The 27,615-nt window shown below is 43.1% G+C and overlaps 1 protein-coding gene across 4 annotated transcripts in view; it reads left to right on the forward strand.

Annotated features, from left to right (window-relative positions):
- Positions 1 to 8,692: 8,692 nt before the first annotated feature.
- unc5a (unc-5 netrin receptor A) overlaps positions 8,693 to 27,615 on the forward strand; it is a 116,392-nt gene continuing 97,469 nt past the window's right edge. For 3 of the 4 annotated variants that reach the window (XM_040173807.2, XM_040173808.2, XM_040173810.2), the window contains exon 1: positions 8,694 to 9,307. In XM_040173807.2, the coding sequence (XP_040029741.2) occupies positions 9,238 to 9,307 (70 nt within the window). In that variant the 5' untranslated portion in view covers positions 8,694 to 9,237. Of the gene's footprint in view, positions 9,308 to 27,615 lie in introns of all 4 variants that reach the window. The other variant, XM_040173809.2, reaches the window with a different exon arrangement.

Raw genomic sequence — 27,615 nt, forward strand, 5'->3', positions numbered from 1 at the left:
GATAGATAGATAGATACTTTATTGATCCCTCAAGAGGGAAATTTTGGTATCACAGCAGCATGTACAGGGAAGAAAATAGAATAAAAAGATACGCATTATATACAATATAATAAGATAGAAATATTAAATTATTAAATTAAATTAAATTTAAAAAAACTAAAACTGAAACAAAAGAATAATCTTCCAAAAGAGACAATAATAATAATTTGTAAAAGGAGAAAAGGAAGAGGAGGAGCAGCAACATCACAGCAGTACAGGGTTATTATTGTCATTGTTTAGCCAGGGATGATTTATTGTAAAGTGTTACTGCACTGGGCAGGAATGATCTCCTGTATCGGTCCTTGTGACAGCGGAGCTGAAGGAGTCTGTTGGAGAACGTGCTCCGCTGTCCCTGTAGCAGGTGGTGGAGGGGGTGGTCAGGATTATCCAATATGGATAACAGTTTCTTCAGTGACCTCCCCTCCACCACCTTTTCCAAGCTGTCCTGTTTGGAGCCAATGATGGAGCCGGCCTTCTTAACAAGTTTGTTAAGTCTGTTGGTGTCACCGGCTCCAATGCTGCTCTCCCAGCAGACCACGGCAAAGTACAAAGCACTGGTCACAACAAACTGATAGAACAGCTCCAACATCTTGCTGCACACATGGAAGGATCGAAGCTTCCTCAGGAAAAAGAGTCGACTCATCCCCTTCCTGTAGACGGCGTTGATGTTGGTCTTCCAGTTCAGTCTGTTGTCGATGGAGACACCCAGGTACTTGTAGTCCTCGACCATGGCCACCTCCTCTCCCAGAACCCTCAGCGGTAGCCGAGCCGTCGTCTTCCTCCCGAAGTCGACCACCATCTCGCTGGTCTCGGCCACGTTCAGGAGCAGGTGATTTCTGCCCGCCCACAACACAAAGTCCTCCACCACTGCCCTGCACTCCTCCTCCCGTCCATCCCTCATACACCCTACCTACACCCTATAAAGTGTGAGACTGTTCTGTTTCTGCCGCTCCACCTTTTAAATTATAATTTCTCATTATTTTGTTTCCAAGCAGTTCCTTTCAAGATATTATTTGTCTTAAACGTAACCACTAAATTAAATTAAATCTTCAGAGCCTGCAGAAAATGTGCTTAATTGAGCATGCCAGACACTTTTTTCAATAAAATGTTTGGAAAATGTTCACTGCATGTCTTCATTAGGCCTCTCAAAAACAAGAGTTATATAACAGAAAATTCATCATGGATTTCAGAGCAGCATCTACGGTCAACGTCAAATACAGATACAAATACAATTTGTGTCTTGCAAACTTTTTAACAATTAGATTAAAATCATGAGTTAGTGTAATGTAGTGATAAAACAATGTTGAGTATGTTTTATGCACACTTTAAGACCAAAAATAGAACATTAGAATTTCTTCTAATTAATCAACTCATGCTAAATGTTTTGTTTGGTATATTATTGCACTCAGCAATGAGATTAGTTTTAGATACACTAAGTAAACAAACAAATGAAGCATCTTGTTTATTTTATTTGCGGTCCAAATGGAATTATTCATTCACATGAGTTTGTCTTAATAGCGTAAAATGCTGTATATATTAAACTTAATTTAACTCAAGAACGTGCTAAAAGGCTTAATGGGTAGAGTGGCAGCTATTACGGTGATATGCAATTGGACTTGTACCGGGAGAGACTCGCCCCAAAAGGCTCAAGTGTTGATTTTAATGAATGAGGCCTGTAACCTGAATGCCTGTTGACCCGGACCACGCGGTTGGATCTTCAGCGCGGCTCAGCCTTTCAAATGTTCATTAATATTTTGGTATCATCTATTCAGTTTAAGAGTTGTGAGTGATGTATTCAGTTTGTAACCACTCTTCAGAATCTCGTTATCTCAGCTAGAAATCTGCCAGTGTCAACATGAAGTGGGATGCAAGGTATTTTCCACTCGAGCATTGATGTGATCTGTGCGAGTTCACCTCCCGCGAAACTCTTCAGAATAATTCAATTCATGTTTTTATTCATGTCTGGGAGCTGATGGTACAAACAGTATAAATATATTCTTATGAATATAACCTTAACATGTATGTGTGTGTGTGTGCGCTGATAATATGATAAACCTGATAAGCTCTCCTCTGTTAGTCACTAGTAACCTGAATCAAATTCAAGACTGAATTGTCTTGAGTTGGTTTGCTGTGTAGTGCAGCCATCTGTCATTTGGGAGGTGCAGAACAAAACTCCCGGTTGCTGCATTCAGAAGCACTCTGAGGTTTTTTGTGGGAAAGCATTATCCATGCCAAGTTTGTAGACTCGTAAAACTTGCCACATAGTTTATAAATAATCACATGGTCTTGAGAACATCCTAGTCTTTTTTTTTTCACACCATACCACACAAAAACATGTGGCTCATGGGAAGACAGGAAATGGATGAATTAAATCTTTACAGAGAACTGAGCCAAATATAAACAACTTGATGTTCACTTAACGTGCATGCGTTTTATTTTTAGTTTAAGTAATTTTTCTTGACTTAAATTAAATAATTTATACATCTTTCAATTATATTGCATTGCTCACTTTACAGACAGTACTTGGTTGCTTTGTCCCTTTCACGCTGTTAAAAACGTGACATCACGTTTTCTCTGTTGTACTTCCTTTAGCCGGTGAGGTTATTTACTGTAAATGTCACCTGGGACGCTGAGTGACAAAATAATGACAATCTCTTTTTGAGGCAGAGCAATTTCCCAGAATTGAATGAGCAGGATGTGAGCAGAGTGAACAATATGTGCACTCGCCTCCCGATTGGTCTCTGTCAATACCATCACACAAAATCCCTCCGAGAATGTCGTCCGACAAATAGATTGTACGTCTCGTAAACAAACGCTGAGAGGCAAAATGGAGATTTAAACACACACACGCTCTTTACACTGGCCCCTATTTATTTTGGAAACTCCCTTTAGATGAATTTCAAGAAATGCATTTCTGCAGGAGCATGCTGTAGTCGTGGCATGAATCAGTATACAAAACCTACACATTGATCAAATATTGGGTTAGTTGGGTCGTGTGATAGAAAAAATCCATTCATTCCATTAACGCGGTAACTATATCTATTTGCATGTCAAATGTCAGAGAGATTATTGAGTCGGGACGTGATGAATAGATGTTTCATATACCCTTGTCATAAGACACCTTACTCATGTAAAGCGAATAGTTTAAGTTCCTAAACGCCATTTATTTATTTATTTTTACTGTTTTTTTTCCCCAGCACATCTGTTGTCATCAGTTTTTTTTACATGTGTTATTTGAGTAGAAATCAATCATGTCTTTTTTTTTTATTATTCTGCCTGGATATTTTTATATATTATTTTTTAAAACATGTGCTAGTGAAGACAGCTGTTTTTTTCTACAGCTTTGGTGTTAATTAAATGGTTCATTGGATTTAAAAATGAATTTAAAAAGTGAAAGTGACACTGAGGATTTAAAAAAGGTTACAGGATGATTACTAGTGTGAAATGAGAACACATTAGCAGATATTTCGGAAGTCATCAGTAGCCTACAGGATAAAACAATAAGTGCCTATTAAGACATTTCAGTCATATCCAACCATCACTTATTTTTCCAAAGATAAAAGTAGTTCAACTAAAAAAGTAAAAGTACTTATTATGGAGTTAATCACAACACGGCTATATATTATGTTAAGCATTGGTTCATTGTCACAGATGTGATCATTTGAAATATGTTATACCTATTAGGAAGTTTTATGTAGAGCAATGACAAGTTTATAAACAGAAAAGGATTTGCTAATTACTATCTTGGCAATTAAGTAATTATTGTTCAACAGAAAAGCCAAACATTCTCTGTGCTGGATGATGAACTGATTATCTTGGGACTTGAACTCTTGATATTTGAAAACCTCAGGAAATTATGATTCTTTTTAACTATATCCTAACATTTAATAGACTAAATAATATTAGAAATTGATTGTCAGTGACAGTAAGAAAAAATTCTTAAAGCTTATTTTTTTTAACATGGTACCATGCAACCATATTTTTTATGGGGTAAAAAGCTTATGTGCCTTTGAAATTGTATAAGTATAAAAAATGTATATAATTTAAGTAAAAGTACCTAAAAATTGCATATACCTTCCATCAGTTGTAAAGGCAGATACATCTGTCTTTGTAACGAAAACATAAAAAGTCCTTTCTGATTGGACGGCTGATTATAAATTACCAAAAAGGATTCAATGCTTGCGTATTCATTACCAAATATATGCAGCATTTTGATGTAAACCCTTATTTCTTTTTTTTTTTTTGTAAAGATTGAACTTTAACAATGCATCTCAGGTAACATTTTCCCAGGGGTGGAAACGTGGCATTTTGAAATGAAGCTCCTGAAATGTTAAGTGTGGCTAGCCTGTGTGTTACTCCTACGCTAACAGATCCGGGAGCTGTAGACGGCGTGCTCCTATCAAGTCTCAGAGCAGCACCGGGAAAAGGACTGGCACAAAAGCAGGCAGTCATAAAAGATTCAACATCATTCAAAGTCTCCTCTCCCATGCACGCTTAGACAATGTGACATTCAAAACAACAAGAGAATGTCGGTGCAGGAAGCATATTTCAGGAAACTTCTTTTTATTTTTTTTGAGAGAGAAGCCTGAAATGTAGAGGGGGAAAAAAAACTTCGGTTTAGCTTGACACCATTACTGTCACTAGTCTTGGGAAGTGTCACACTTTAAAAAGAGGTTTGAATAAAGATGTTATTCTTTGTGAGGGATACACGATTTTGAATAAATATACAATACCATTTAAAGAAAAGGGAAAACAAAGAAATTGTTTTCATACTGAATCTTTACGGAGTGAATTACACCTCATTTAGATGCAATTAGCTGCCTTAGGAGTTCCTATTTCTTTGAGCTTTCTTTCACATTTACATTCAAAATGCTAAACAAAATGTATTTTTTGTGCGACTACATCTCACGTCTGCATGAAACTGTGCCATTAAGGGAGTCTATTTCACTTCATTATTTCATTGTTTTATGAGGTCTTTAACATGTAAGAGCTCCTTTCCTTTCCTTCTCACCTATAGGAAAACTCAGCAGTGAAACGATTCTGTGAGAAGAAAAATCGGGTTACCATGTGTTTCAGTATTAAGCAGCATGTTTGATGAATTACAAGTAGTTAGTTCATTTTGCTGACAGAATGCAAATTTATTTATGACCCTGAGACTGGGAGAAAATGAAATCATCATATACTCCCAAACACTCACGCAGTGTTTTAGATTAGGGGAATCTGTTTGGGATGGAAACACATTCTATGAATAAATTGTTTGAGTTCCCTTTCGAAACAACTCTTTGGACCGTTTTCAAAGGTCCACCCTTTGAACTCGGAGAGAATCAGAAAAACCTAAGTAGAAGAAAATCTCAATATAAGGGCACGGCAGGACACACTGTCTTCCTCCAGGACGGGAGAGTTGTACTTTGAATAAAAAACACTAAATCAACTTTAATTCTCGGAGTGTCTGCTTTTGATTTATAGTCATAGAATCAAATGGGGCCCGTTTCATATGATTTGGTGGTTATCCCATTTGACATTTTCATCAAATCACGTTCTCGGGCCATATCTGTAAAATTGAGAAATCATCAGAGCTGAAGTAGTGGGATATTGGAAGTTCAGCTTCATCAGCAGTCTGTGCTGCTGAAATGAGAGAGACCTCCAGCAGGCTGCTTCGTCCTCACCCACCCTCCCCTTCACTCTCCGCCTCTCTGTTCTGTAAACTCTCCATCTCTCATTTGGTTTTGCTCCTCACTCGACTGCACAAGATGTGGCGAGATCACACTACGTCTACTTTATCTCCACTTGGGCGGGAAATCATTTAATTAAACAAAGTCACAGCTACGCAAAACATATCCAGATCATAACATTTTTATTGAGCTTCGGCTTCCAACAAATGTAATGACCTGGAGTAGAAGCTTGGAGCGTATCACCCGTTGTGTAGTGGTGATGGTGGCTGTTATAGTAGCTTGTGTTCAATTGTTGCCATGAACACTGACTTTGTCAGTTCCATCTGGTCAAACACTGACGCTTAGTCACTGGCCATATGCTTCAAACTATGTCACTCTATGTACCACTATAGCGTCAGTTTTTAAATGTGGCGAGGACACCCGGGCTGTTTCCACTTGTTGCGTGGTGTCTTTTCAAAATAAACACCCTTCATCACAGGAAGTGAGGTTTGGGCAGAATATAAATGTATCATTTTTATTTTTACAGGGAACACAAACAGCGGCTTCTTGGACAGTTAAAGTGATTGTTTGCCTCATCCATATTCATATAGTTTGGACTAATATAATATCTCTTTGTGCAATGTCATTTGCTCTGATGGTGTTATTCAGATGCTCTGTATCGTGTCATTGACACTGACCGACCGTGAGTATTTGATGATGAGAGTACGGCCGGGTTGGAGAGGTGTATATATGTGTGTGTGTGTGTATATATATTATGTATTCAGGGTCATTACACAGAAGGTGGAGTCCTTTATACCATGATAAAGAGTGAAGGAGCCAGCGGAGATATTATGATGCTAAAGTAATACCTCCTCTTTAACATTACTCCGATTGATTTAGCTCCCGATTAATTTCCCTAGCCCCATGTCAATATTTAATTAAATTGATACACTATTGATCTTCACAGTCATTTTGCATGGTAATTAATGGCTAAAATGCTACGGCATGCAAATATGAACCTCAATTTTATTCTCATTGGACTCTATCCTCATAAGCGGTTTGTAATGTAATATGCAATCGGATGATGGCTGATATTAACTTCTATACAGTCATTTAATCTGAGCTTGTGGTCAATTACATCTCTCTGGAGAAGCATTGCCGTTTTTAATTTGATATTAAACAAAACAACAGGCTATAAAGCTGTGGTCATGATGGAAGTTGATACACCCGAGCTCACACTCTGGTCTTCGCTGCAATACAGACAGTCAGAGCCTGCTCTGCATCCTCCTCCAGGGACCTTCTGTGTGGTTTGTAAACAATAAATAATATTAATTTCATGCTGGACACCTTCATTGGATCGATGAGCATCGACCAGGCGAATCCGTTGTCTTTATAGGCCGCATACGTATCCGGGTGTCACTGCAACACTTTATGGAAGGACCAGGCGCTGTGAGAATTACAAATAAACTTCATTGTTGTCCTCATACTCATCGGTCACCAAATCCAGTCTGTTCAGATCATAGCTGCCGTAAATAAAGATTTCACGAGAAATGGTGGTCCTGTTTTTGTGTGATTGATGATTGCTGCAGATCATGCTGCTTCAGGTCGCAGGATAGTGTAACCCAAGCCAGGGACAGAGAGAAAAATTAATTACAACAGCGCAAATCGATGAACAACAAAATGTATCAACTCCCCAAAGAGCCGTGATTGTTCATTGTAGTCTGATTGAGGGAGCGAGGGGGAGGGGGTCAACCCGATGAATCGCTGGAAGAAACTGTTGTGGGAGAAAAGGTTTTGGGAGAAGCTGCGCCCTCGCAAACGCTAACACACTGATAATTCATCTGAAGCTGTATACACTCCCCATCTGGCGGAAGATCATACAACCCACGGATGCATTTTACGCGGACACATGCTCACATACTGAAATGCAGAGAGCGTTTGGGTGCCATTGCAGAAAGGAGATGAAAAAAGGAAAGACTCACTGGAGCTGGCACCGAAGAGCAGATTAGCAGAATGACGGGGATCATTACGACCTCACAAGTGACCATGGCTGAGTCCTTCTGTCGCGTTCAGCAACTGTGCGTCTGCCTTCCTTATACCCCTTCAAATGAACTATACGACCGCGGGGGTTGTGTGTTTCTGCACGCGGCCTATGCGTCTGCGCTCTGCGCTGTCATTCTCGCTGCGACTTTGACCTTTAGCAAGGGATGCTGGATGGAGCGAAGGCTTAATGAGTTTGTATAATGGCTGAGCTGTATCTGAGGAATCATCCATCTAGATGAGCCCCATAATTAGCTGGTAAGACAGTGGTCCAGCTCTGCGCTTCCACTTATTATTCTCCTGACTATTGTGTGGGAGTGGAGAAACAGATAAACAAAGACACAAAACCCCCACCTACCCCTCTGAAGTCTTTTAATAATCCGCTGTTGATTCTGGCAGCGCTATAAAAAATAAATAAAAAAAGAGGCATGGCTGATATCACTCCACTGACAACCCCAGAAAATAAGGGGAAGCTATCTGGAACATAAATTACTTCCTGGTGTGTGAGTTAGCTGACAGGTGTACACTCTCTCGTGGGATAGATAATCCTCCTGCTTCATCATCTTTGTTTGTCCGCCACCAAACGCACCGAAGCACGCGCACAACATAACCTCAAGACAAAGCAGAGGCACGTGCAACTGAAACTCAACGGCATGCAGATGTGATCTGTGCGAATTTGTATGCAAAGCACCCGTCTGACTCCTATCGCACGCGGGGCTGGATGTCATATCCATCATTTTCATGTAAGGCAGGAAGATAGGAAAAGCTCACTTGCTGGGAAACGCGGATGAAATTACACCCATTTGCTCGTGCGTTGCCAAAATGTGGTTAGTTATGCTTATTCGAGATATGTAAATGTTTGCTCAAGGAAAAAAAAAAAAAAGAGGGGAAAAAAACAAGGGTATAACAGGAGGGCGCGCTCAGGACGCGCTCCATTCCCACACCGGATCCGCTCCGGGTTTTGCCGCTCCGCTCCTCGCAGCGTGCACACCTTCCCCGACTCTCAACAGTCCCGGCGTTGCTGTGCAGGCAGATGTTCCTCCTCCGATGCGAATTCTTCTTACAATTGCTGCGTTTTTGGAAGAAGCTATTTCTTTCGCTGTGAAACCGGGTAAACTGGAAAACCGCTCCTCGGCTCGGTGTGAGAGGGAGAGTTGTGGACGCACGGCGGGCGTCGGAGAGCGATACGGCACGGTGAGAAAATACTAAATTGCGGCGGAGAGCGAGGCGAGCACTTTTATTTACCACACCTGTGATGTGTTGTTGTGAGCAACGGAGACGCACGACCGGGATACTGATGGCCACGGCACGGCAGGAGGATATGTGCTGAGGAAAGGACGTTAGTGAACGAGGCGGTTAAAGAGCTACAGAGGACACTCTCCGGACCTTTTTTTTGTTTGTTTTTTTTAAGTCCAGTTGTGCCGGCGTTTTCGGCTCTGTTGCCTGTCTTTTAAAACTTGGGTGAATTTTTTTTTGTTCCCTTAAAGAAGAAAGAGAAAGCAGGAAGATGCCCTCACTTCTGGGCCCCTTTGTCCGCTGCGGGCTCGTGCTCCTCTTCGCTGGCTTCACCTGCACTGGTGAGTTTCAGGCGCTTCTTTGGTTTGGTATTATGCGGTTACACGTTTAGGTCTGGGGGGGGGGGGGTAAGAAGAAGCGCAAGTACGTAACCTTGCTATAAAAAAAACAACAAAGGTTGGGACGCGACAAGTTTTGGGTGCGTTTTATTTCATTTTTTTTGTTTTGCGCTAACATGTGGCGGCCGGAGCGCGGTGCGGGCAGAGAGGCGTTCGTGCTGTAATGCGCTCGCGCGACCACCCATTAATTAGCCTGCGCCTCCACAAGGTTACACGTAGAGCAGCACCGAGGGTTTCGCCTCGCACGTGTCAACCAAGGCACGAACAACAAAAAAGCAAAAGCACTGTTCTAATGTTGCGTATTTATTGATACAGCGTTTATTTTACCCCTCCTCCCAATGTGAACAATACACTGCGGTTTGTATGTCACACAGACAACCTTATTTTTTTATTTTTTTGTGAGTCTACCTTCTTGAGGTGTGTAGAAGCGGACCGGGCTAACCCGCCAAATCGGAAGCCTCCTATTCATCCATCCCACCGGCTGCACGGAGCAGCGCTCCGCTCCGGGCTCGTGCCGCCCGGCCGGGCGGGACTCGTTCCCGCTGCACGTGCAGTACCCTTGACAGCTTCACGGAGTTGGTGCACGACCTCCTCGCTCTGATGAGTTGCGTTCTGTGGTGTAACTCAAGTCCTCACCCGGGTGCATGCAAATGTGCTCAGACGTACAGACGGACCAGTCACCAGCAGCTGTGAGTGGTGGTGGTGGTGGGGCCGAACTGAAAAGGAAGTTTTCCTCAGCTGCCCTTCGAATAAGCCAGGCAATTTCACGTTTCTCTTTCTCTGCTCATTTCAAAGATCAAAATATACGCTCACAGCTGTAGGAGTTTAAAAGCAATGGCTGTTTAATTTTGATGACATCCCCGTTGCTGGCCAGTGACCCTGCATATTACAGGTCAGCGTTGTGGTGCACCGGCAAGCCGGTCGAATCAATGTTTGGATCGATGCAATCCGTTGCCGTCCTTCCCATAATGCACCATTTCACGGTTCAGCCCTTTGACTGTTTCCTTAAATCCCTTTTCTTTACTCACTCTGGCTGATGCCAAATATCAACCTCACAGTGCCGCACAGCTGGAAGCAGCTGGCGAGCAGCCTATCCAAAAAACGGGAGAATTTCACACATCATTTGCGCCGTGCTATTTTTTTTTTTCAAACTGTTAACCTTGCTTTGGACAGAAGGCAAACATGTTAAAGTTGGTGTAGTTGTGTCTCTTGCTTCAGGACAGGGAGATGATGAATTAAGAGGGCTTTGCTCTCGCATTAATTAGTGTATAATTATGAATATATTAGGATTAAATAAACAGTTGTGCTAGAGGGACCTCGTGTATCAAACTAAGTAAGTGGCAGTGCGTTCGTATTTATTTAGTCATTTTATGATGCATGTCGACATTTAGATAGCGTTAGAAAGGGTTGCTGGGTCATATGGGCGGTGCCGTGGTATTGTTGGTGCCTTGGTTCCTTGTTCTTATGGGTTTCCTTTGGGTGCTCTGGTTTCCTCCCACATTCAAAAGGCAGTCTTTACATCCGGTCTGTCAATTCCCATAGTTTTGATACTATTTCCTCGTTTCTTGGTTCTCCTTGTGCTAAATTGGAGGTCTGTCCGGGGTGTTTTCCCTGCATGTCGCCCAATGCATGATGGGAAAGACTCCCATCCTGACTCCCCGACCCTGAATGCCAACGGCTTAGTTCATAAAACGGGCAAATTCAGGAATGAGAGTAAAATCCATTTTATTCTCTTCTGGCAGGCCCCTCTCTCGTATATCAGGTCAGTATAAGCATCCTTAAAAGCTACCGTCACCACTTACAGGCTACTTTTATAGGCCAGCGTGAGTTCCAGAAATGGATTGGAAGGTAATTTGGGAGCCAATTCTTTCAACATCGGGCCTGGGACAGGCTCGGCTGAGATCAGTCGAGCTATCCTCCTGTGGAGAGGCAAAGCGCTGACTCTGCATTTGTTTTTATCAAAAGCCAACTTGTCTTTTTTGCAGGGAAACACAACTCAGTCAGTAATAAAGGTATGCCTGTCAATCTAGATTTGAGCTAGCCCAGCGCTTTCCCTTTCGCTGTGTTGTGAGTGATCTGACGGGCCGGAGTGAGGGCGGTGGCATGCTTTCAGCCTTAGGATCAAAGAACCAAACTGCTGTGTGTGTGTGTGTGTGTGTGTGTGTGTGTGTGTGTGTGTGCGTGCACCGCTTGATGTTTTCAGTAACCAAATTGTCTGTGTTAGAGGGAGAGGGTTTCTCCACAAGAATTTCCATGCGGGCATTTCTGCAGCTGTGTGGCTGTTCCCATCTCCTGTTGCTGCTGCTGTTGTTATTTTTTATTTATTTAAACTTGCCCGTTAGTCCCTTGTTTGTTAGTTGCTTCAGAAAGAAAAAGAATAGAAAAAGACAACTATTCGTGCAGGGAGAATACATCCTGGATTTGTCTTTGTTTTTATCCCTCTGCCCAATGAGAGCGTTGCCAAGCAATTGTTGTGTGGTTCATCGAGGGAGCGTGGGACTTGGTATCGGGTACCATCCTACTTGTGCGAGCAGTCACCTCGGAGCAATTTCCACGGGGTGTAAACCTTGCGATGATGCAAGGAGAAGGCCATTAAGTGACAACAAACGGAAACCTATTGCATGATAGACTCATTTGCGAGCTCACATGTATTTGTACAGTAATATAAGAGATTCTCTTGCCAGAAGTCTTAATCATTATAATGTGAATCATCCCAGAGTTGTCTCTCTGGCAGTCAGTTTTGTCTCTCCTCATTGACTCACTAAAGAATGCGATAAGGAGAGCGAAGGCTGAATTAACATAATTTATTGGGGGAAATTGCCTTCTGGTCAAAGGAATTCAAAACCACTTTGTTTCTGTCCCATTGCTAATGCATGGGAAATGATTGCCATGTATTTGTGGGGATATGAGCCTTCACGGGGAAGTAATAATTTACTAACAGTGTTTTTCTTCCCTCTAGTCATGGGAGATGAATTCAAATGATAGATACAATGGAACGACTTGTGCACCGGGGAAGGGAACTTTTATATACATTTATTTATCTTCTCAACTGCTTATATTCACTCAGTGAATTAGCATGATGTGTAGAAAATATCATTCAAAGAGGTAATTACACTTCAGGGTAAGAAAAAAAAATAAGTTTGGGTAAATTATTAAAATTCTTTCCCCCCTCTGGAGTTCAAATGCTCGTTATGAATTTCATGCTGCTTGCAGAATTTGAAATGGACAATGTGATAATGAAAAAGAGAGTTGGACTTGCTTTGCAGGACGGAGCTGAACACGTTTATTGCTTTTTTAATTCACTTACCATCCCGTTAATTTTTTATAAGTAAATAGAATACATTCTCGAAAGAAGTCTTGCAAAAGAAACTTTCTTCAGTTTGAGTCGCCCTGATTAATGGAGGCAGCATAATGACTACAAGGTAAACAGTGCATGTGATTAGAGTCCATCTTTAACCCACGGAGGAGCATGCTCTATTTGGTGCCTTATTTTTCAGAAGGCTCCGTCCCCGCGCTTGACATGTGCAAATGGCGATCTTGCGGAGTGAAAGGAAGGACACTGGAGTTGCCGAGGACGCATGGAGGATGAACCTTGCAGAGGGGAGGACTTGGGTGTTATTTTCTGCAGTCTGTGCAAAGGCCCAGCAAAGGCACTACATCTCTGTCAAACTCTGCCCTTTTGTTTCAATTACCCCATTTCTATGATTCAGGTCCGTGTGAGAGCGCTCAGGGGTTGACGTTGGGCCGTTTCCTTCCTGAAATGTGGTGCACCGTAATCACTATTTGTGCTTTTTTATGGCGGCAGGAGAAAATGTACCTTTCACCACTGATGTGGAATGAGATTACCGTATGTTTCATTGGGATCCTGGCTGGGTTAAAGCAAATATTCAACTTTATTTCCGGACACATGAGTCCATATAAAAAGCAGCAAAGACAGATTGGCAGATTCCTCATAATTCTGAAAGATGCAGAGAGTTGCCATCTCAGTTACCTGTAGTACATCCAAGTCCATGTTACATACTACACATGTTGTTTCAACATTAAGGAAATGCGTATTTTATGCGCATGCATGAAAAGCAAATACAACAATAATATAAGATAATAAGCGTATCAGGGATAAGTAAGAAAATTGAGTAGAGGACAAATTTTTTATAGAATAAAAATGTAAAGAACAGGGTCTAACTTTCATTAATTACGAAATGTTGAAAGTTGGAAAACCATTTTGAGAATAGAAACAAGATAAGAGCCTTTTGAGAATCAAGAAAGTTAAAGGTGTTTGTAAAACCTTCTGAAATTTTGACCCTTTGTATTGTGTAGCCTGTTCTTTTTCCTCTGTCATCGCCGTCTCTCTCTTTCCCCCCTCACACAGAGAGAGAGAGAGAACACGCAACGCTGATGTCGATCCTTGTGTGCTTTTGCTGGGACACAATTTCACCCGTGCAAAAAACATGACTGTCAAGGAGGTCAATCACAGTGGAACAGACAGACATGTTGACAAAGCGTGGTTTGCTGTAGTTTCCCCAGAATCCGTTGGCCGTGAGTTACTTCTTTTGTTAACCGGAAAACGGAGATGGTAGACGATTTGGGTGCTAGCCTTAGAGGCAATATTTCTGTTTGTTTTTATCATATACTATGTGCTGTCTGGCTGCTCGATTTGTACAGTGAGAACGGCGGTGGTGTGTTAGAAGATGTTTCCTGAGTCCTTTCTGCTCTCCAAGTGATCAATACTCTTTTCCGAATGGTTAATTGGCCATCAGTCACTGTCAGTGGACGCGCTTCGAAACCCAGAGGTGTCCTGGTGCAGCTCATAATAAGAGAGTGTCCAGTCCTCTGGGTCCTCTCCTGGCCTTTACTTCAGGCCGGGTGGTGGCTGGGGAGAGCAGATCTGAATGCAATATGGAGCGCCATAGATTAATAGTTCCTTAGTCAGGCCACCAGGGAGCAATGTGAAAGCCAATTCCACTTCATCATATGTTGGACTGGATGGAAAGTCTTCAGAGGATGTGGTGGGAAAGGAACTCTGAAGAGGCGTGAAGGTCATGTGATGTAAAATTGGCATTTTGTGGATTTCAGTTGAATCTTCTGATTCATTTTTGGATCATTTAAAATCTAACGTGACATTTTCTTTGTATTACCAAGGATTTCTAATCTCAAACGGCAACTTCTCAGCAGCTTGTAGTGTAAAGTTACAGGATAATGGAACGTTTGTCAGATACTTCAACCTTGAAGAGAAAACACACCTCCAATCCGATGAATGGCTCATTGTTATTCTTACACCTATTTAGCCTGGTATGTAAAAGACGTAATTAGAAATCACCTAAGGCTACCCAGGCAGGCCTGCTGGCGCTTGATTGGCAAGGGTATCCGAGGGAGGTCTGGCTCCGCTTGAGCCAGAATTTGTCATCTTGAAGTGATTTTGTTGACAAGACAGGAGGCACGGTGACCTTTCCTAATTATGTGTATGTGTCCAGGCCCCGAGGCCTTAGGCAAGCAATTCAACTGAGTCAACAGAGCGGTGACTCTCAGAGCACATTGAAGCCCAGACAGCCCGTCCTGTGATGTAAGGTTAGAATATGCTGGGGTTTAGCAGCACGCTTGTTAAATAACTCTGTGTTGATACAACATTACTAATGTCAATTCCGTCACCCTTTGCTTAAAGATGTGTATAGAAACATTCAAAGATCAGGTCAGATCAGGGAACTAATTTTCTCCCCTTCTTCTTCCTCAACTTGCACCTGAAATCGTCGCACAAAATACTTCTCATATTTTGCTATGCAAGTGGATTCTCACAAAACAGGAACCATCCATCATGCAGCCTAAATGTGTAGCAGCGGGAGAACAGCCTCTCTGATCTATGTAGGTCCCTCTGTTATTGTTTTTCCCCAAACAAACCATTTCCAGATTTGAAATAAGGGCTGAACATTACGGATTCAAAGCTTAAAGCTAAGCAGCAGATTTTCTCGGCGAGGCCATTGGGAACACCGGGCTCACAAAAGCACATTCAAGTCCTTACTGCAATAGAATTAATCCTGACGATACGGCCACCATTAAGGCTAGACGCTCCCCTTTTCGTACAACACACCTTGCACTTGACTAGGGCGTCTATATATTCAAATTTCCACTGACAATGCATTCCCGCTGAATCACATATTGGTTCTTGTAGTTTTCTGTCACCGGTGTTTGCATTTCAAAAGACGAGTGCAGAGCCGCTGAGCTTTGGCGTCGTTTCCACTGATGTACAGTTCCGTGTCTCACGTGGAATTTATACTGACGGTAAAAGGAGATTCAGAGCATTGACGCAGCATCAAACCACGATTTTGCTCTGTAAAGATACAGCGGAGCGGAATCTACATGAGCAGATAGTGGAGTCACTCTTTCGCGGTGTGTGTGTGTCGATATCAGAGCTCTGTCAGTTGACTGTAGGCGGGCCGGCCGTGCTTTTAGTTTACACCAGCGTGCGCCGCGTGGCTCTCATTCAGCGGTCGCCGGTGACAACAGGCGTCCCGACCGATGGCGTCACATTGTGAGCTTCAGGTTCCCCCTCAGTTCCCCCTCCCGCTCAACACTGTTAGCCCCGTCGGCCTTTTTGCCTTAGTTTACACTGTGAGCGCTGTTAGCTACTTGCCATCGTGAGCAAATATAAATGGTTCCAATATCGGATTTTGCACCTGTAAGTGATATTAAAGAAATGCACTCTTGGGCATTTAGGTCTGCATTATACCGAACATTCATTGGGTTTAAAGTCCGAGCTATGACAATCATGTTACGTCATGACTAATGTCTTTTATTTACAATTGTGCCTCAATGCCATGCCGTCACAAATGTTAAATCTGAAGATATAAAGGAAATATTTGAAGTCCTTACCTGATTATGTTTGTATTCTTTTTTGTCTGGTTGCTTTATGTGGATATATGTAGTGTATCAGTTTAACGTCCAATCTGTCAAAATACAATTAAAAAAAGTAATTAGTAAAATAGATGAGTCCCAAACCTTTTCCATCATAACATTTACAAGCACCAGTACTAAGAGGTTGGTCCATTTAAAGAACTCATTCCTGTTTGTTTCAGTTTTATTAAAAAACCTTCCACCATGCAAATCTCGTAAACATGCAAAGTTCTTTTCCCCCTTGTGGTTTTCAGTGGGCTACGGTTGTAAGCATTGGACCACTGTGAGCACTATTTACTGTATGATTAGACACCCATATTGGATTTGTTCAGTTAAAAGCTTCCAGGCAACGATATCCAATATGTGCTATTCTCTTGGAGAGAACATCTTGCTGTAATCCCTTTTTTTAAAAAACTGACAGTGGGGAATCTGTGATCAAGCCTACAGGAGTATCTAGTCAACAATCTGTGGAAAGGAGAAATGTGTTAGAAGTATAGCTGCTTTGTGAATTGTTGGTTTGCCCCCTGTGTTCTCTAGTGGCTACCTGTGATTGTGTGATGTTGTAATAACGTAACAACACACTCTGATGTATGAACGCTTATTTAGGTATTACTCTACATGGGTGTTAAACCCACTATTCAAGTTCAACTTTAAACACAGTTTTCCACTTTCTCCCATGACCTTCTGAACTGCCTTTGATGCTTTTCAGCGGCTTATGGAGTTTGCTCATATTTGGATGGTTGATGTGACCAAAGGTGGTCAAGGCGGAGCGAGATGTGAATGTTTATTAATTTCTTAAGTGTAATTTCCAAAAAGCAGGGTTGTAACCGCCAGCATACTGATTTGATCTTTTGCGTTGCTCATTAGGGAAGACCTTCACATGTTCACAAAGTGTCCAAACTTTGTGTCTCATTTATTTTTAATTAGGGTTCATTCATGTATAAAGCATGTTTATACCTTAGTGCACAACATGATTTCAGCTGGGTACAGTCAATTGATGGATAGACACTGACATCAGCAAGAATTTTGCTGTGGGTGGATAGAAGATATATTGCAGTTCTCATTAGTGTTCCAGCGTCCTCTGTCAACAACACGGCATAATGTCACCCTACTTTAGTGCTCCCACTCTTCACCGGCTTGGCAGATGCTACTTTATCTTAATGCGACACTCAATAATATGTATCAACTTGTATGCTTATGGACTTGAAAGTGCTTTTACAGATTATTGATTGTAATTTTGCCAGTGCTTCTTTTGGGAGTTGGCACCGCTCATCTCATTGAAAACAACAAAGCTCGGTTCAGTTTGTTCATTCAATTAATTTCCTCAAAATGTGGTTGGGGCAGGCAAACATCTGCTGACCAATAAACAAGAATATAAGGAGTTATTTGTTTGATTGGGTGACATTTAATGAATGTGAATTGGTGTCCAATTTCAAGCAGTGATTGAATGTAGCCTGGCCTCTGAGCGAGCACAGTTCATACCATATTGTTAACGGTTCCTCTAATGACTTGATTCATCCATTATTTCTGAGTCATGGTACCACATTTTTACTCCAAAATTTCTCATCACTCAGAAACTGAAGAGACTACAGAGGATTCTTCATCTCAATTATTCCAGATTTGACAATCTAATTGAACCTGAACAGTCAATTGGGATGAAACAGGTATAAGTCACGGAATAATTATCTGTTAGATTAAACGGCCATAAACTCGTCCACTGATTGATGTGTTGGCAAATGTTGCCCGCCCATCTCCCCGTGATCTGATAGGGGTGTTGTTTCCAATCATGAATGCTGAGCAGCGCTGTAAGTCACTCTGGACGAGCGCGTCTGCCAAATGTTGTAAGTGTAATTGTGATGGGAATAGCCGATGGAGTTTACAGTGAGGTGGAGCAAACTGAGTCCACCTACTTTGCTCTGCAGCCGTGTTGATCGCTGTCAAGATGGTGAATCTGTGGCCACAATGTTTGTGACATGTCAAGAGTTATCAGATGTAACTGCAAGAGACTCTGCCCTCCATACAAATCTAATGTATAACTGTCAGACAGTCTGGAGATTGAGTGTCAGAGTCTCAATTTCCAAAGTCCTCTGTTGCCTCCCCAGTACTGTCATCAAACAGGGAAACATCGGCCTTATATTCAGAGACCAAAGGCTAATTCCTAAATCCCCTTATCTTTTCTGTCAGTCAGGCTCTTACAGTTTGTCGTCGAGTTGATTCTCACCCTTGACAATTAAAATAGCTGTTTATTCTAAATAATTCCATTCTTTGGACTCCCAGATTGGTTTTTGGGGGGGTATGGTGCTCTGGTCCGGCCTCCGCGGCACCAGGGGGCTCCACTGCACCGGACTGATGCGACATGGGTAATGAGGAAGGACCGCGTCCCCTAATTCTCAACCAAACATGTCAACTTTATAAAGGCACATAATCTTCATAAGGAGCCAGTTCTCCCCTGAGGGTTTGTGGGCGTTCTTTTTTTTGTGGGAGGAGTCCAACTTGCTTTGGACCTCCTGATGGTCAGAGGAAGGAGATCCCTCTTCTTCTCTCTATGGAAGAGTCTAATGAGGAAAGGAAATCAGGGGAACTAATAATTAACCGCACAAGGGAAAAACAAGACATGGAGAGGGAAGCAAAGTTTATTTTTTTATTTGTTTACTAGGTTAGCATTCACCCCGTGCCTTCTTTTACTTTTAGCATGCAGTAGCAGCACGTCCATAGTGACTTATTGCTACTTAAAACACTGTAATAGTTGCAAGTCATATCTATACTCTTACTATTTGACAGAAAATATCTTTTCATGTGTGTATTTTTGTGGCCAGTTTACTAAAGAAAGAAGACGTGTGTGTTACCCTCTTGTCTACGACGCAGTAACCTTTTCCCGTTGCCACTGCTGCTCCTCAGCTGGAATCTCAAGTGTATTATAAATCAGCTTATTTTCCATCTTTCACAAGATCCCAATGCCAGACTTCGGACCACGTCCCTGAAACCCCCCCCCCCCCCCCCCCCCCCCCCGTAATGTGTGATGGAAGTGCCATTGTTGCAAGATTGGACAGTCCGTTCAAAGCAATTTAAAATGATATTTCTGGTGTTTAAATTACCCGACTGAACACTTGGACTGATTGGTTTCAGGCTGAAACATCACAAAGTCAAATGCAATTTGGCTTATTTTCTAATTCTTGGTCTGCAACGTACACTGCATTTTCACTAAGGTAATGATTAAATAATAACTTTTCTGGCTGAGTCAGATTGTTGTTTCATAATGCCATACTAAAACTTTTTTATCCCTTTTGATGATTTCATTATTTATTTTCCTGCATTGGTGTTTATCTGAAATCCTAAGTCTTTACGCACAAGCCAAGAGCAATTATTTTAAGATGATTTGGTACATGCACGAATTGTATTTCATTATTGTGCACAAGAATGTGTCCAGGTTTGAAAGAGAGGATTCGTCCCACTCGTGTTCAAAGGACCAAGATAAAACTGTGAAACACACCAGACCCATGTGTACAAACAAAAAGACTTCCTACCTTGGATGATATTGCCACGATTTCTCGGTGCTTCTCTCTTGCCTCGGCAGCCGTCAGCTTCCCTTTTATCAGAGCTTGTCTTACTTACTTCATCCCATTATAATAATCAACAGCATCCCTTAGCTCTGCTCTTTCAGCAGAGGAGGCTGACAGCAGATCATTTGGAAATATGGTTTGCATCTGCCCTTCCTTGTGAGACCTCTCGCTGTAAAACTATGAACCCACACTTCAGAAGAAAAAACCCCCCCTAACATCTCCACCATTGAGCTAAGTAAGACTCTTTGGTTAAGATTCATATGTCGAGTCTTATTTTTTCCCAACACAAACTCGAGCGTTTTCCGTGCCCGTCCTCTGTAACATGCTGCCATTTTGTGTTACGCCATCACTGTTGCATAGAGCCTCCACCGCCCGCTGGAAATTGCCAGCGCCTAAAGCAAACAGTTGGAGCCGAGGTCCCACAAGTGTGAAGCAGCCAAGTCAACCCATTAACGGTCTACGGAGTGGTTTGTGGTCTGGTCTCCGCATGACTTTCCCCACAAATGAACCACGAGCTGATTTGCTTTGCTTGTGTGGCTGTACAAAATAACCACAGACGAGTCGACACTTGACGCATTCGGGCATCTTCTGGTGGAGGAACTCAAATGTGCTCGCACCATGTTACCAAGTAATTTCTACTGTAAGAAATGAGATGTATTACACAGTAAACACCGGTAAATAACAGCATAAGCATTTCACTTGGAAGATATCATTTGCCATGTCTGCAAAATTTTGTTTTGGGGCACTGATGCATGATACTTTTTTTTTTTTTTTTTACTCTGAATTCTTCTAACCGTTCTCAAAATGTGATGCCCAACTGTACAAATTATCTGAATCGCCAGAAGGTATTTGATTTGCACCGAGTGCGGGTTATCGGCTCCAAACAGGCCATGTTAGCTCTCCCTTATCAACCGAGCCACCCGCCTGCCGAATTTCTGCATGTTTCTGAGCTCAGCCCTAAATGTGATGACAATTGTCGTGAGGAGAACACAAAGAACAAAAAATGCCACTTGCAGCAAAACGAGAGCCCCCCCCTCCCCTCGCCCTCGCCTAATTTTTTGTGTCGGAATCTCCTGCGGTATGTTTGACAAGAAGGGCTGGCAGCATTACGCTCCGGCTGTCCTAGGCGCTGCCCACCCCGACCCCCCTGTCAAACAATTAGCTCGCTGCTTTTCAGATCGCTGGAACAAAGGTGAACCCCGGGAGTGGCGGCTGTGCTCGGTCAGAGCGGAAGGGGCGTGTGTGTGACACTCGAATGACTCCGGGGCACCTTCCTGACCAGAGGAGTCGTTGGCTGTCACTAAACATCACCGTCTCCCTTCCCCACTAATGGCATCTCTAGATGCTACGAGGAACAAAGGCTGGTTGTATGTCATGGGGGGGTGGTAGAGCGGCCCCCATTCGGACTGCAGGCTGTGGTTTGTGACGGGGGCTGCAAACCTATAGAAGTGTCATGACAGATAAAAACCAAGGAACAATTATAGGGCGATGGGCTTGAAGCTAAGCTGCCGGTGCCTTCAACAAAAAGGAGAGAAATGTGTTGAATGAACAGCACAGCTAATTCATGCTCGCACACGTACACACATGCGACTGTAATTTTTCAATTTTTTATGCTGTTAAGACCATTATAATAAAGCAACGATAAGGGGGGAAATCAAATGTTGATGTGTTGTGCTCCCCCCGTTTTCCAAATTGTTTTATTCATGAGGTTAAATTCAAAAGGTGAGAGTGTTAATAAAACAAAACCCTATGCAGACTAAATTAATTGTTATGAAGAATAATTTGTCATTTTCCCGTGGCTATGGAAATGAATGTATTCAATCGACTGAGCTGAATAGTTTCCTGATCATCACTCGCTTCTGAATTAATTTTTATTACATGCAAATTTGCATTATCCTGCCAGTAATCAATCTAAAATGAGATTTTTTGGTATTGGAGTTAAACAGCGGGAGTGTATCGACTTGATCTTCATTCAATCTTCAAAGCTGCTTCACATAGTCACTGTGAGGCAAACAAAATGTGTTTAATAACAGATAGAGAACTTCTCTGGGGTGGGCACAAAACCATTAAAGACGGTGACGAAGCATTAAGTACATTTTCATACTACGGTTGCTAATTATGAATCTATTCACTACAAGTAGCTTTGTATTGTCACGGCGGTACCCATCTTTTTGCTAGCAATCCTAATAACAAGTAGTCATTTGCCGTTGGATCAAACCCTATTGAATTAAAAGACAGGGTCTTTTGATCTTTAAAAAATGTCATTGTCACTATTTTAAACCACAAATATAACCCCAAACCAAAAGCAGAAATTTGGTGTGCAGTAATGCACCGTTTCAGACGTCGCTGTCTGCAGGAAGTAGTCAAGTTTGAATTCTACTGCATTCGGTAAACTGTTTTTGATCAAGGTCGAACCATGAAACACAATTTGGGGTCTGGTCTGGCCCAGTGACGTGCGGTGGCGTCAGTAAGAGGCCAGGCACAGTTATTTAAACCAGATTACCTACTTTGTTGTCAAAAGAGTAAACGTTACGCACAAGCGCGCCACACACACACACACACAGTCCGTATCAAGGAATTTCCTATCAAGATGACAAGTGCCATTGCGCACCATTGATTTTTTTGATCTTGTCCACAGTAAATGGACAGTAAAAGCACTGCTTATTCTAGCATATTTTTGTATTTGATGGTGCGTAACTCCTACATTTGTCATTGTAACAACTGGAATAACACACATATTGCATATATAAATCACAAGAATAAACAGTAAAAATCCAAATCCAACTGCTGGTCTATTAAATAAAATGATTTAATAAACATTTATACGTTTGAATTTTGGCAGGGTAGGCAGTGTTATTTTTCTATTCATGCAAATTCCATTTTTAATTCAAGTCTTGGGGACTTTTGTGTGCAGAGTCAGGAAGTTGAATATGCCATGTTTCTGCAAAGCACTGCAGGAGTACAACACTTGGCATCAGCGTTGTCACACTAAATCTCCGTCTCCATGACACTCTGAGTCAAAACACAGACCTGGAAATGCAAGCTCTCCCAGTGTCAAAGAAATAGTTCTCTATTCTCTTTTTTCTTACGGTTTCTGCCAGAATTAAAAGTTATTTGCTTACTGAATTATATCGCATTAAAAAAAAGCATTGCACAATATTTACAAACACACTTTTTTTTCTGCAGGGGCAGATTGGTATCATCCCTTCATCCTCCCTATTTCCTAGGTCACAAAATGTATTTTCATCCATGTGTCTAAGTTTCCCTACTAAAGTCCCCCAGGTTTAGCTGTAATACTCTGGATAATTCCCCCTGCATGTCGGGTTATTGCTATCAAAGCTCCTGTGTCAGTTTATCCCCAATTCTGGCTTATTCTTTCATTTTCACTGATGGCTTTGTTGTTCGGAGTCACCATGAATGCCCCAGCCACACACACACACACACACAGTTTTCAGTATACACATATGACAGTGTCTGCTCTTTCAATCGTCCATTTGTTGTTCCGTCGTCGCTTTGTGTCTCATTCAGTTGCTGAGTAAAGGCAAATGCTTCTACCAAGACAACGTTTGAATTCCTCTCTGTTCTCTGTTCACGATATGTTTATAGAAACAGAAATGTTCACACAGTCCCTCGCCCACACACCCACAAATTTTGTTATTCACCACGAACAGTTGGTAGCGCAGCGGTAGAACTTGAGGCTCCTGATTTTAAAAATGTCTCCCCAGTTGGCAGAGTTTGTTCTGGAGTTTGACAGCTCAAATTGCAACTGATGCTCCGTTAACATGCTATTAATCATTTCCACAGTGTGGGCTCTGAAATTCAAACCAAAGCGGTTCACTCTGAAGACTCGTTGGACGTCTCAACCTTTTGGAAACGATACATATTTGTTAATTCAATATTTGTCAGTTTAAGTATTACCATACATGGTGCGCGTCATTAACGGAGGCCAAGTCTCCAATTTTCATCAGCGACAGTTCGGACATGAATAAATAAAGTGGCGTTTGTACCAGTACAGTGGTGCACAACCTCAAACCACCCCTCTGTACAAACACCGACTGATGGTCGACTCACAGTCTTGTCGCTTCATGCATGTTGGCTCTGCAAAAGCCTCCTTTGGGCCCACGACGCCAGCCGCGTTGCCGTTCTTTTAAAATAGTTTTCATTGTCCCGTGTTTTCCCTAATGGCCGCTGATAGTGGAGATGATGTAAGAGATCGTCTCTAACGCTCCTTGCCTTCATGCTTCTGAGGCCTCTGAGGCCGGGCAACGGAGGGCTAACCAACCAAGTGAACCGCTCGGGTATTGTGTAAGAGTTCAGTGCTCTGACATGAGCGGTGGTGTTTTTGAAATGAGAGTTTTGTGCCTTTTTCTTCTCTCAGAGGGCCGTATGTATGTTTGCATTGCAGCGGAGAAAAAGGGGCGAGTGCACAGGGACGGCCTGTAGCTGCCCCTTGATCAGGGACACTTCTGCAGGGGTGTTGGCATATCAAAGCAGAGTCGGTCTAGCCACTAGGCCTTCCCCGCCTCCAGTAATGTAGGTGCATGAGGGAGTGTGGGGGGGGGGGGCAGGGAACGTTAACTTGAACAGACTGAAATGCTGTTGGTCACAGCAGAAACGCATTTCGCCACATATTTCACATCCGCTGGAAATCCCTTTTTAATGGAATAGCACACACTGCACCCATTATCTTATCAAATTCTGACTGCAATTTTCACATAACCTGAGACAATTATATGCTACATCACAAGGTTGATTGGCCAAATGTATTCATTGAACACGATCATTTGTGAGCTGATTAATGTCTGTAAAAACATGCCGGTGTCTTTCTGGCTTCGCAGAAGGCTACGTGTGTGTGTAGCCAGCGTGGATGGAAAGCCTTAACTGTCGCCATGGCGAATTGACGACGATGTCTCTCCCGGGGGGGGGCCTTTCTCTTCTGCTCTTTCGCGTTTGCCCTCCACGCGATTGAAAGGCGGAGAAAACAGTGCAATTTGTCTAAAAGGAAGCGACTCGGATCGATCGAATTTCCATTACAGTTATGTTTCCATACTGCAGCGGGGGCGGGCTGCGGGGCTCTGATGAATGAAACATTAACGTTCCCATCCCCTCTCCCTCTCGTGTCCGTCCCTGGCTCCCGAGTCCTGTCACAGCGATGATGCCGGCGCGCCGGGATGAGTTTGTGCACTCGGACCTGAATCTCCTGAATGCCCGGTCCCCAGTCAACAGCTGTCAGATTTGTCATTGTAGATTTGAGGCGGTGTTGCGGCTCAGCAGTGGGGAGGGGGGGGGCACATTCCGGGAGCCGTGATCTTTCTGAGAGCTGCACCTTATTGAATTATGAGTTAAAGTAAGCGGCTTACCTATGGCCCTGAAAAATACATGCCCTCCTGGCAATGAAATCCCTATTCATTATGCACTTTGTTAGCTCGCTTTGAACGAGAGGGACAGGAGAGTGCGGACGCCCCTGTCCAAATTTTTATGTGCACTCTTCCACTTGGTGGTGGAGATGCACCTCCTAAGATGGTTTTCCCAACTACCATTAAACACCTAATAGGCAGAAGAAGTAGACACTGAAGCGGCGCCACGTTAAACGCTACATTCATGGTACTCGCTTCTTATCAAATCCAAAAGGTTTCCGTATTGCTGCAGTTCCAGTTTTTCCTTTGAGATTACGTGCCATGTCTCATCTTGTCACCTGAAAGAGCTGCGCCGTGCGCCTCTCCCCACCTCTGCTGGAGTGCTGCCGGCCTCGGAACCGCTCTAAAATGTGCATGGCCTCTGTGAGTCCATTTGTATTTAAAAAAACATTATGTAAATCACGTTGTCATATTACTACTAATGCAATACAAATCACTGTGACACAGTCGGGATCGGTTAACTGATGTAGGCTTCTTTTGAATTTGCCAGAACGTGCCATAATGAGGAATGCTGTTTCTGCCAGTGTGCATGAATTCGAAACCTTTCAAATTTGCAGAGCAGACGGGAAAAGTGGGGAAGTGACCAAAGTCTAGTTCCGGTAGCCTGCGGCTGCACTTTTTTAAGGTGCCATGGCCACAGCTAGAGTCGGGGATGATGGAGGAACAGCAGTGAAGTCCTTCTACTTCTTTGAAGTCACCAAATGGCTTTACAGTGATGGATTCCCTCAGAGGTATTTTATAACGGTAAATGGCAATTTACAGGTTTTGTTCTCTTGATTTTTAAAAATATTTTTAATAAAACTATCCATCCATCCATCCATTGTCAGACCGCTTATCCTGCACACAGGGTCGCGGGGGGGCTGGAGTCCATCCCAGCCAACTTCAGGCGATAGACAGGGTACACCCTGGATTGGTCGCCAGCCAATCGCAGGGCAACACAGAGACACACAACCATTCACACTCACATTCACACAACTACGGGCAATTTAAAGTCCCCAATTGACCTGATCCCCAGAGCATGTCTTTGGACTGTGGGAGGAAGCCGGAGAACCCGGAGAGAACCCACGCAGACACGGGGAGAACATGCAGACTCCACACAGAAAGGCCACTGGGCGGAATCGAACCCAGGACCTTCTTGCTGTGAGGCGACAGTGCTAACCACCACGCCACCGTGCCGCCCCTTTAATAAAACTATGTGAATCATATTCACACGCCGACCTCTCTAGCGCTCTTGTGGCTGAATTTCATTCAAAACTCTCCGCCGAGGTTCCAAAATATTGATCAGATTGTGTCATACCAAACACAGCTGTGATGCTGGGATAACCATGTATTCCATTATTTCCCCTATTAAGCGGTGACGGGCCCAAATCATCACATTAACATCAGCGCATACGGCCTCCGTCACAGCGGGAGGGTTTTTAGAATGAGACACTGGCGAGGACACTGTGGGAACGCGCACGCCGCACAGGAAATGCTGATCAGCGGCCACGACAGCGGGAGGTGTAGGTGCAGACCGCGACAGCCCCGTCTCTTAAATCCAATAAACCTCGCTGTGATACAGCTGTGACAGGTCAGCCAGATAATGCGACGCGCGCAGCAAAACAAAGCCGGCTCGCTCCCGCCGGGGGCCTGTTGCTCGTTATGCCCTTGGCATCCACCAAACAAATGACCACAGGACTACAGGTGCAACCGATCCAGTCACTTGGCATGTAGACATTTACATTATCACCATTAATCATGCGCCGTGCGGCGGCCTGGTGCATTGGCGAGTGTTTGCTCGCTGCGTGTTACGTATGCACATCTCCAAACGAGGGTGAATTGCGCTCGCTCTCGCCTCTCACTTTATGGACCGCCACACTGGTTTTGCTGCTGCGGATGCTTGCAAGCCGCAGCAGCTGTGATAAATGGTCCGTCTTGGAGAGCTCGCTGTTTCCTCCTGCTGCTCGTGCTGCGGTGCATCTGTGCACCACTTGTGTTTTAGGTTTAATTATAATGTGTTATTATTTTTCTGCAGCTGTATGTGTTTAACAATGCTGCCAGTGATTACGATCAAACTCTGAACTTGTACTTTTTGAATCTTGTGCAAAGTATGATCTGAAGTGGGATAATTAGGTTGAGTTTTTACACAAATCAGCAGGCAGACGTCATGGACCACAGAAAGGCTCGTGAAACGTGGATTTTATCTGTGCTGATCCATTAAAATGCTCGTAAAGACAAAATTGTACAAATTGTACAAATGCTGTGATGTGAGATTCAATATTAGGAACCAGCTCAGAACCGGTTCCTGGCTCTCGTTATTCATTTTGGAAATCAACTCACGGACCGACAGAGCTTTCTCACTGGCTGTCATGGTAATCCTCAACATCTACTTCATAATTCTCAAGAGGGT

Source organism: Gasterosteus aculeatus, chromosome 4 (genome assembly GCF_964276395.1).
Source record: "Gasterosteus aculeatus chromosome 4, fGasAcu3.hap1.1, whole genome shotgun sequence".
Taxonomy (NCBI): Eukaryota; Metazoa; Chordata; class Actinopteri; order Perciformes; family Gasterosteidae; genus Gasterosteus; species Gasterosteus aculeatus.